Source organism: Salvelinus sp. IW2-2015, linkage group LG6.2 (genome assembly GCF_002910315.2).
Source record: "Salvelinus sp. IW2-2015 linkage group LG6.2, ASM291031v2, whole genome shotgun sequence".
In the NCBI taxonomy this organism is placed as follows: Eukaryota; Metazoa; Chordata; class Actinopteri; order Salmoniformes; family Salmonidae; genus Salvelinus; species Salvelinus sp. IW2-2015.
Genome location: NC_036846.1, coordinates 23,513,938 through 23,525,637, shown reverse-complemented (window position 1 = coordinate 23,525,637; position 11,700 = coordinate 23,513,938). Strand labels below are relative to the sequence as shown.

At 43.5% G+C, this 11,700-nt stretch overlaps 1 protein-coding gene across 1 annotated transcript in view; it reads right to left on the bottom strand.

Moving 5' to 3' along the window:
• The window catches only part of LOC111965589 (histone-lysine N-methyltransferase, H3 lysine-36 specific-like), a 64,246-nt gene that overhangs the window by 13,485 nt on the left and 39,061 nt on the right, over positions 1-11,700 (bottom strand). Inside the window, 6 exon segments of the mRNA XM_070444131.1 lie at positions 2,510-2,784; positions 3,092-3,345; positions 3,348-3,360; positions 5,087-5,199; positions 5,455-5,660; positions 8,726-8,882. Coding sequence (XP_070300232.1) covers positions 2,510-2,784; positions 3,092-3,345; positions 3,348-3,360; positions 5,087-5,199; positions 5,455-5,660; positions 8,726-8,882 — 1,018 coding nt within the window.

Here is an 11,700-nt window from a genome sequence, read left to right as displayed (position 1 = left end):
GACTGCTATATTCCCAGTCTTACCTTTAGCGCCTGCCTATATTACCCAGCTCTGCCGTTTTCAGCTGCCTATATTCACCAGTTCTCCTTTAGGCTGCTATATTCACCAGTACTCAGCCTTTAGGCTGCTATATTCACCAGTCTCCTTTAGGCTGCTATATTCACAGTCTCCCTTAGGCCGCTTATATTCACCAGTCTACCTTTAGGCTGCTATATTCACATCTTTCGCCTTTAGGCTGCTATATTCACCAGTCTACCTTTAGACTGCTATATTCACCAGTCTCCTTTAGACTGCCTATATTCACCAGTCTACCTTAGGCTGCTATATTCACCAGCTCTACACTTTAGGCTGCTATATTCCCCAGTCTACCTTTAGACTGCCTCCTATAATTCACCAGTCTCTACCCGTTAGGCTGCTATAATTCACCAGTCTACCTTAGGCTGCTATATTACACCAGTCTACCTTTAGGCTGCTATATTCACCAGTCTACCTTTAGCTGCTATATTCACAGTCTGCCTTTAGGCTGCTATATTCACCAGTCTACCTTCAGCACTAGCTATATTCACCAGTCTGCCTTTAGGCTGCCTATATTCACAACCCTACGAGTCTACCTTTAGGCTGCTATATATCACCAGTCTACCTTTAGGCTGCTATATTCCCACCAGTCTACCTTTAGACTGCTATATTCACCAGTCTACCTTTAGAGCTGCTATATTCCCCAGTCTACCTTTAGAGCTGCTATGATTCACCAGTCTACGCTTCAGGCTGCTATATTCACCAGTCTACCTTTAGACTGCCTATATTCCCCAGTCTACCTTTAGACTCCTATATTCACCAGAATCTACCGTTTAGACTGCTATATTCACCAGGCTTCTACCTTTAGACTGCGATATTCCACAGCTACTTACCTTAGACTGCTATATTCCCCAGTCTACCTTGTAGACTGCCTATATTTCACCAGTCTTACCTCAGACTGCTATATGTCACCAGTCTACCTATTAGGCTGCTATATTCACCAGTCTACCTTAGGCTGCTAATATACCACAGTCTACCTTTAGACTGCATTAATTCACCAGTCTACCTTTAGGACTCTATATTCACCAGCTCTACCTTTAGACTGCTAATTCACCAGTCTACCTTTAGACTGCTAATATCCCCAGTCTACCTTTAACTGCTATATTCACCAGTCTACCTTTAGGCTGCTATATTCACCAGTCTACCTTTAGACTGCCTATATTCCCCAGTTCTACCTTTTAGCAACTGCCAATATTCACCAGTCTACCTTTAGACTGCTATATTCCCCAGTCTACCTTTAGACTGCTATTATTCACCAGTCTACCTTTAGGCTCCTATATCACCAGTCTACCTTTGAGACTGCCTATATTCACCAGTCTCACCTTTTAGACTGCTATATTACCCCAGCTCTACCTTTAGACTGCTATATTCACCCAGTCTACCTTCAGTGCTGCTATATTCACCAGTCTACCTTTAGACTGCTATATTCACCAGGTCTACTCTATTTAGACTGCCTATATTCACCAGTCTACCTTTAGACTGCCTATATTCACCAGTCTACCTTTAGGCTGCTATATTCACCAGTCGTACCTTTAGAGCTGCCTAATATTCACCAGTCTACCTTTAGGCCCTGCCTATATGTCACCAGTCTACCTTTAGGCTGCTATATTCACCAGTCTACCTTTAGCTGCTATATTCACCAGTCTACCTTTAGCTGCTATATTCACCAGTCGTACCTTTAGGCTGCATATATCACCAGTCTACCTTTAGGGTGCTATATTCACCAGTCTACCTTTAACTGCGGTATAAATTTCACCAGTCTACCTTTAGGCTGCTATATCACCAGTCTTACCTTAGACTGCTATAATTCACCAGTCTACCTTTAGGCTTGCCTAATATTCACCAGTCTACCTTTGAGACCTGCTATATTCACCAGTCTACCTTTAGACTGCTATATTCACCAGTCTACCTACCTTACTGTAACTCATAGTCCAAGCCTAAGGCAGACTGGTGATATATAGCAGCCTAAGGTAGACTGGGAATATAGCAGTCTATATTCCCCAGTCTACCTTTAGGCTGCCCTATATTCCACAGTCTGCCTTTAGGCTGCTATATTCACCAGTCTGCCTTCAGAACTGCTATATTCACCAGTCTACCCTTCAGACTGCCCTATATTCACCAGTCTGCCTTTACTTTTTATAGTAGTAACTCATCTATCATCACACAGCTAAACAACTAAAAGAACTAACTGTTACATTTCTCTAGATAAGAGTGTCTAGTAGACAAGCCTACAATTGTAATTAAAATGTTTTGCATGGGCTCCAGGAGTTAGTAACAGAAATGGAACCAGGCTCCAGGAGTTAGTAACAGAAATGGAACCGGGCTCCAGGAGTTAGTAACAGAAATGGAACCAGGCTCCAGGAGTTAGTTACAGAAATGGAACCGGGCCCCAGGAGTTAGTTACAGAAATGGAACTGGGCTCCAGTAGGTTTGTTAGTACTTCCTCTGACCTTTGGGGATGTCCTCCAGGGCAAAGAGCCCCACCCTGGTGTCTCCGTTTACCGTCCACTTCTGGGTCTCACAGTTGGGCTGGCAGCAGTGATTCATGAACCTCGCCTGGTTCCCRTTGGGTCCAGCGTCTATGATCCGGTCCTTGTCCAGAGTGAGCATGTAGAAGTTACAMATGTCATTCTCTTGAGCATGTTTGATCCTGGCTCTGCACTCCTCCTCGTCTATCACCTCCCCCACGTACTCATTCACAAATGCACCCTGAGAGAGAGGGAGGAGAGCACAGACTCAGGTTATAATCCAGTTGATACACAACATCTTTTACAGTATGGAGGCTAAATATACWACTGTATGTCCACATCTTAAAACAGACACAAACAAAGAACAAATCGGGTGAAAAGGGCCTTGGAATTGATTTCAATTGAAAATACTTGATTTATCCCACAAGGGGCAATTACGTAGGCAGCAGCGCAGATCCGTAGCGGGGACAAGGCGGAATGGTTCTCTAAACAAAACAGAAACACAGGGGGAACTGTTTTGTGTTGTAGTTTGATGCCCTAGTCTGTACCTTCTTGATGTCGGAGACGCCCCGTAGCCCCCAGCCTCGTGACAAGGTCCTGAAGATCTCCACCTGGGTGTACTGTCTCTTGGTGTAACTCTGGTTCAGACACCTCTCCCCTGCCAAACACACCTGYGGGTGGCACTCATACATCAACATGCGGTTGATACACTCTGAGTCAATGCCACACGGGTTCTCATCAGACGCCTTGCAGTTACAGCGCGGCACCTCCGATAGGTCCGCCGTGATGATCTGGACCTTGCGATTGGTCGGTTCACCTGAGGGGAAGAATTAAGCGGATGCAATTCAGACTTCTGCGTGAATTATGCATAGATCTCAAAGGAAGATTTGAGTAAAAATACTGAGGTATTATTCAATCGTCAAACATGAGAGAAGCTGTAGCAGGACAAATCAAATAGGGACCAAAGAGAGGGACAGACAGGGGATGCAAGACAGTACCTTGATGTGTCTGTAGGGAGGGGTTTAAAGGGACAATACCTTGATGTGTCTGTAGGGAGGTTAAAGGGGCGAGTACCTTGATGTGTCTGTAGGGAGGGGGTTAAAGGGACAGTACCTTGATGTGTCTGTAGGGAGGTTTAAAGGGACAGTACCTTGATGTGTCTGTAGGGAGGTTTAAAGGGACCGTACCTTGATGTGTCTGTAGGGAGGTTTAAAGGGCAGTCCTTGATGTGTCTGTAGGAGGTTAAAGGGCAGTACCTTGATGTGTCTGTAGGGAGGTTAAAGGGACGTACCTTGATGTGTCTGTAGGGAGGGGTTAAAAGGGACAGTACCTTGATGTGTCTGTAGGGAGGTTTAAAGGGACAGTACCTTGATGTGTCTGTAGGGAGGGGGTTAAAGGACAGTACCTTGATGTGTATGTTGGGAGGGGGTTTAAAGGGACAGTACCTTGATGTGTCTGTAGGGAGGTTTAAAGGGACAGTACCTTGATGTGTCTGTTGGGAGGGGGTTAAAGGGCAGTACCTTGATGTGTCTGTAGGGAGGTTTAAAGGGACAGTACCTTGATGTGTCTGTAGGGAGGTTTAAAGGGACGTACCTTGATGTGTCTGTAGGGAGGGGTTAAAAGGGACAGTACCTTGATGTGTCTGTAGGGAGGTTTAAAGGGGCAGTAGACCTTGATGTGTCTGTAGGGAGGTTTAAAGGGACAGTACCTTGATGTGTCTGTAGGGAGGTTTAAGGGACAGTACCTTTATGTGTCTGTAGGGGAGGTTTAAAGGGGCAGTACCTTGATGTGTCTGTAGGAGGAGGTTTAAAGGGACAGTACCTTGATGTGTCTGTAGGGAGGTTTAAAGGGACCGTAGCTTTATGTGTCTGTAGGAGGAGGTTTGAAGGGGCAGTACCTTAATGTGTCTGTAGGGAGGTTTAAAGGGACCGTAGCTTTATGTGTCTGTAGGAGAAGGTTTAAAGGGCAGTACCTTGATGTGTCTGTAGGGAGGTTTAAAGGGACCGTAGCTTTATGTGTCTGTAGGGAAGAAGGTTTAAAGGGGCAGTACCTTATGTGTCTGTAGGGAGGTTTAAAGGGACCGTACTTATGTGTCTGTAGGGAGAAGGTTTAAAGGGACAGTACCTTGATGTGTCTGTAGGGAGATTTAAAGGGGCAGTACCTTGATGTGTCTGTAGGAGGTTTAAAGGGGCAGTACCTTGATGTGTCTGTAGGGAGAAGGTTTAAAGGGGCAGTACCTTGATGTGTCTGTAGGGAGGAGGTTTAAAGGGCAGTACCTTGATGTGTCTGTAGGAGGAGGTTTAAAGGGGCCTAGTACCTTGATGTGTCTGTAGGAGGAGTTTAAAGGGACAGTACCTTGATGTGTCTGTAGGGAGGAGGTTTAAAGGGACAGTACCTTGATGTGTCTGTAGGGAGGTTTAAAGGGGCGGTACCTTGATGTGTCTGTAGGGAGGTTTAAAGAGGCGGTGCCTTGATGTGTCTGTAGGGAGGTTTAAAGGGACAGTACCTTTATGTGTCTGTAGGGAGGTTTAAAGGGACAGTACCTTGATGTGTCTATAGGGAGGAGGTTTCTTGTCGTTCCTCCTGTCCTCCTGAAGCTGTCTCATCTCCTTCTCATCCTGAAGAGCTTTGAACCGATCAGCAGCTTCATTCAGAGCTGAGAGGAAACGGAAGTTAGCATTATCAACTAGCTAATACATCTCAAATTGCAAACTTTGAGCCCTGCCATGTGGTACCTGGAAACATCTCTATGGTTTAAGACTTGAAGAAAACATTTAGAAGGTGCCAAAATAGACAAAAAGGCATTTTAGTACACTAAATAGGAAAGGTTCTTTGGTATTTCTTTCTAAAATMAAGTCTGTTGTTTGCCATATATTCTATAATAACCAGGTAAAGGAGGTTTCTTTCTAACCTTTCTTGTAGATGGCGTCACAACCCTTCCCCATCTTGTCCTTGTTGTTGGCATCTCCCTCCATGTAAGGGAAGACTCTGGCCTGATAGGTCCAGGCGTAGTCCTTAGAACCAAAGAACTGAACGGGGAACTCCCCCACCTCGTGTTTCATACGGAGGATGTTCTCTGGGACGTTCTTAGGAAGACACACCTCCGCAGGCCACCACCTGAACAAAGGAGAGGAGATACAGATTTTACATTATACACTGATTATACAAAAACATTAAGAACACCTGCTCTTTCCATGACATATCTTTCACCTAGATTCACCTGGTCAGCCTATGCTCCCTTATTGATGTTAAATCCACTTCAAATCAGTGTAGTTGAAGAGGAGGAGACAGGTTAAAGAAGGATTTTTAAGCCTTGAGACAATTGAGACATGGATTGTATATGTGTGCCATTGAGGGCGAATGGGCAAGACAAAATATTTAAGTGACTTTGAACGGGGTCTGGTAGCAGGAGCCAGGGGCACAGGGTTGTGTGAAGAACTGCAACGCTGCTGGGTTTTTCCACATTTAACAGTTTCCTGTACGTATCAATAATAGTTCACCACCCAAAGGACATCCAGCCAACTTGACACAACCGTGTGAAAGCATTGGAGTCAACATGGACCAGCATCTAGGGCTGTGGCGGTCCTGAAATTTAGTCAGCTGGTTATTGTCATGCAAAAGACTGCCGGACTCACGGTAATTTACCGCTAATGAACATAAACATGTTTAGCATGTTTAGCATCTCCAAGCCTCCAGCCTGCTGATGAGCCTTTGGAACATCTACATTTAAACAAGTAGAATAAATCCATTTAATATACACCATCACAGTAAATCCATTATTTATTTTAGGCAGGTCTAAAGATTTCAGGAGAACAGGATATGAAATTGACGTACTGTATGTTATCTGGCTATGCTCCACGCCATAGGCTGTAGGCTTGTTCATGTAGCAGACAAGATATGTTTATAAGTCCCGTGCCATTATTTTACATTATATGATTTTATAGTAAGAAAAATATATAATTGAACATAGCTGAATAAAATAGGATATGTTTCCCATTCCGYTGCGAGTGCTCATATGAAGTGGCTATGTCAAACGTAAACGTGATTATTTGGAACAGGCCCTATACACTAGATTTACAGTTATTTGGCAACTTTAGCTGTGAATGATACAAACCTTAGAATGTCTTAGAAATCAAAAGATATTGTCTGCATGATGCGACTATAGACTATTGACGATTTGACAAAGTCGTAAAATAAAGCTTGTGATCTGTCCCTTACCTCAGACTGCATAAGACTATTTTCTATTTAATCTCGTCTTTACTAATATGTAATATTTGTTTTTCGATTTAGAACGGCCCATTATCAAAGGGGCAGGAACAGGGGCAAGATAAAAAAATAAGTGTTGTCCACATGCACTCAAATAGCSAATGGAGGCCTTTCCCACCAGGTAGGCTACTTACTATATTTACCTCCTGCATCAACCACAGGTTGAGCAGCAGGCAGCCGCAGCTGAGCGACAGGTGATATTCCTCCCAAACTCTGTATGTTATGTGCTTTCCAACCCTGTTCCTGCAGCTACCCAGTGTTTCATTTGGGAAACCAAGTGAAATCTGTTCAGGAACATCCATAGTAACATGTTTTTCACAACGAAACATATTTCACTAAACTGTTGACAGGCTCTCTCTCTCTCTCTCTCTCTGCGTGCTGAAGAAAGGAATGAAGGAGAGAGGGGAGGAGATGGAAACGCAAGGTGGTGAGACATTCTGTAGCTAAYGGTAACGTGTCAGCCATTTAATAAATGACATATTACTAGGCTATTCAAAATCTAATTTCACTGTAACTGTAGGCTTAGCCGCCCAGCACAATCACTGAACCAACAGCGTCGACTAGGCCTATACGTTCTCTCCCAGACTCATGAATAGACAGTTTGGAGCGTAGCGTAAGGTAACCAGTCCATCCAGTATGCATAATAATACCGTCTACACTCAGAGGCATTACTAGAGTATAGGCTAGACCAATTATGTACCAACGACATCTTAAATCAYTTTTGTTTTATGTTTTTCTGCAATAGAGCCCCCACTCAGTTTCAACCTATTGTTGAACTTCTTCAAATATGCAGTAGGATATATATTGCATAACTGCACAATCATTATTTTAATAATTTTTTCCCCTTCTTCATCTTCAAGGTTAGTCCTATGAATATGCATCAACTCTAATATGCATATGGTTGTTTTGAATGAATCATCACCTTAGAAAGCGCTGTTCATTTAGTTGTGTTAGGCTTTGAAACAACATCCACAAGGACCATGTTGTCCCACTCAGTTTCAACCTGTTGTTGAACTTCATTCTTCAAATTGATCAAATCACAATGACATGAGTTTTAAAAGAATGATACTGTTTTGATGATCAGTGTTTGATGTGATATTATATTGTATTTGCATTTGAGTCAGAGTTGTTAGAGACAATAGAGCCCGAGTACCAGGCCATTATGACCTGATGGAGGGCAATAGAGCCCTGAGTACCAGGCCATTATGACCTGATGGAGGGACAATAGAACCCTGAGTATCAGACCATTAGGACCTGATGGAGGACAATAGAGCCCTGAGTACCAGGATATTAGGACCTGATGGAGGGACAATAGAGCCCTGAGTACCAGGAATTAGGACCTGATGGAGGGACAATAGAGCCCTGAGTACCAGGCTATTACAACCTGATGGAGAGACAATAGAGCCCTGAGTATCAGGCCATTATGACCTGATGGAGGGACAATAGAGCCCTGAGTACCAGGCCATTAGGACCTGATGGAGGGACAATAGAGCCCTGAGTATCAGACCATTAGGACCTGATGGAGGGACAATAGAGCCTTGAGTACCAGGCCATTAGGACCTGATGGAGGGACAATAGAGCCTTGAGTACCAGGCCATTAGGGCCTGATGGAGGGACAATAGAGCCTTGAGTACCAGGCCATTAGGACCTGATGGAGGGACAATAGAGCCTTGAGTACATGGCCATTAGCAACCTGATGATAATTAGCAACTCAACGTTAGGAAGATGTTCCGTATGTTTGGTATACTCAGTGTAGACGCAGATTATACACACAGATAGGGATTCTGATCAATAACAACACAACTGGCTTTCAAGGTTCTGCTACTTTTTTTATATGTTGACATGGGATTAAAGTGTCACTCAGTTGGTTCTGACCAAACACATGGATACTATTTCTACAGAACGGTGTTTCTTACTTGTATCTTCCCACTTTAACCCAGAGGATGTCCTTGAAGTGTGGTTTCTTCCCGGCCTTGCAGTCGTTGCAGAACCAGCTACCCTCGGGCATCTCGATGTTCAGACACTCTTGGTGGAAGGCAGCGGGACAAGACTCGCAGCACAACAGACTGCCCCCTGCAGGGAGAAAGGAGAAGGTGCAGCTCAAACACCAAGTCAACCAGATCTGACCCAATGACCTCAGGACGGGACGCTGAATGCTTCTTTTCACTTTATGTTTCACTTCAATCTCTTTACTCTGTGAGGAGCGTAGGTCCTCCACATATGATTTCCACCACACTCCTACTCGTATTATTGCTCTACCTCTAATAACAATACCGGCACATTTTGTATACGGATTCCTTCCTCCTTGCATAATGAACTCTCTGCAACACTGACAACACTCAATCAACTAACCAATCAAGTCCTATTTATCAGAAAGGGAGCGTGTAGTAGAGGTTAATGGTTCACTGTCTCAGGCAAAACCAATGAGTTGTGGCGTTCCGCAGGGGAGCGTGCTTGGGCCTCTGCTGTTTTWATTGTATATTAACGATATGAAWGATGCTTGTTCTTGCCGMCTTTMTCTTTATGCGGATGACTTCACACTTCTGGTGTCTCACAAAAGTAAAACTATGTTGGAGAGCATACTTAGCACAGAGCTTACTAACATTAGCAAATGGCTTGGAGATAATAAGCTATCTCTGCACTTAGGGAAAACTGAAGCAATTATTTTTGGATCCAGACCTAAATTGTGTAGGTCGTCTGAAATCAGAGTGGAGTTAGGGGGTGAGGTGCTGTCTAATAAAACCTCTGTTAGCTACTTGGGATTTATCCTTGATGGAAGCTTGGGAGGTGTGAGCATGGTCAATAAAGTGCTAGGGAAGGTTAATGCCAGGATTACGTTTTTGGCTAGAAAGTCCAAGCTGCTTGATAAGGACTCCATGAAAGTGCTAGCTACTGCCCTCATTCAATGCCATTTTGACTACGCTTGTACTTCCTGGTTTGGGGGCTTATCTAAACTTATGAAGGGAAAGCTCCAGATTAGAGGTCGACCGATTATGATTTTTCAACGCCAATACCGATACCGATTATTGGAGGACCAAAAAAGCCGATACCAATTAATCAGACGATTTTTTTGTCTATTTGTAATAATGACAATTACAACAATACTGAATGAACACTTATTTTAACTTAATATAATACATCAATAAAATCAATTTAGCCTAGTTCGGCCGGTGACTTCCGATATCAGGCGCGGGAATCACATAGAAAGCAAACAGTCAACCCTCGGATGTCGTGCCCGTAGTTACAAAAGAGCCAAGCGCGCCTCTGGCGTGGTCAAGTGGATGGCGAAGGGGGAAAGAATTATTTCCATAAAGAATGCGACAGCCTCCTAAGAATGATAAGGGACAGATTTGGAGTGTTCTTTTGGCAAACGGCTATCTCCATAGCTCAGGCTGCAGCTTATAGCATCTAAAAGGAACAACTTCAGTTAACCTCCGCCTATATCTAGTGTTAATAGTTATTGGTGAGCTAATCTTCACCATCGGTTTCTAAAACGTTCAAAGCTCCAGTTGCAACTCACACATATCGAGTGGGAGACAGGGCATTTGAAGCACAGTGGGATAATCAAATGGCATGTGTTATTCAAAAGAATGACAAAGTCTTTTATCATCGAAGCCACTGCGGCGGGGCTCTGGCCTACTGTCCATCCCCACTTTAAGGGCTAATGCTAAGGCTTTCAAAGTGGGAATAGTTCCAGGGCTCTTATGCAAATAAGCATGGTACATGTATGTATTAAGTTGAAATTAAATAATACACCTGAACTACCCGAGAATTATGTATCCGAGGGCATGTTTATACTGCGGATCCTATTATTAATGGTTGGTAAGAATTACAGGACAACACTTTAGGGTCATCGGCGACTCTCAGATTAACGAAGAAGCTATTAGAAGAGATGCGTGTCAAGTGACACTGAACAGAGCCCCTGCCCAATTCGTTCCCAGGTCCGATAATATGCATGCTAGTTCCAGGGGTAAATTCTGGAGGTTTCCGGTAAGCTCTAGTCGGCAATCCATAATTTTAGTTGCTATCCACACATAAGTCACTATTTACGGAATATTCGCATATAATACATTGGCAACAATCCTTCACATGATTTTATGTGGTGCTGTCCTACTCTTACGCTAAATCCTGTGTTGCAGATGGCTGTGACTCCATATGAGCCACTCGCTCTAGCAATATCACAGACTACGACTGCCGTAGACACTATGTGACATTATACTACGTAGTGCAGACGATCAACATGCAAGTGACACAACTTCACCTGGTTAATATTGCCTGCTAACCTGATTTCTTTTGCTAAATATGCAGGTTTAAAAATATATCTTCTGTGTATTGATTTTTAGAAGGCATTGATGTTTATGGTTAGGTACACGTTGGAGCAACGATACGCACCGCATCGATTATATGCAACGCAGGACACGCTAGATAAACTAGTAATATCATCAACCATGTGTAGTTAACTAGTGATTATGATTGATTGATTGTTTTTTATAAGATAAGTTTAATGCTAGCTAGCAACTTACCTTGGCTTCTACTGCATTCGCGTAACAGGCAGTCCTCGTGAGTGCAATGTAATCAGGTGGTTAGAGCGTTGGACTAGTTAACTGTAAGGTTGCAAGATTGAATCCCCCGAGCTGACAGAATAAATCTGTCGTTCTGCCCTGAATGAGGCAGTTAACCCACCGTTCCTGGCCGTCATTGAAAATAAGAATGCGTTCTTAACTGACTTGCCTAGTTAAATAAAGATGAAATAAAGGTGTAAAAAATTATAATAAGAAATCGGCCAAATCGGTGTCCAAAAATACCAATTTCCGATTGTTATGAAAACTAGGTTTGGTTTACAGGAGTATTTATGGTCCTGCGCCCAGATATCTAAGTGATTACTTTCTCG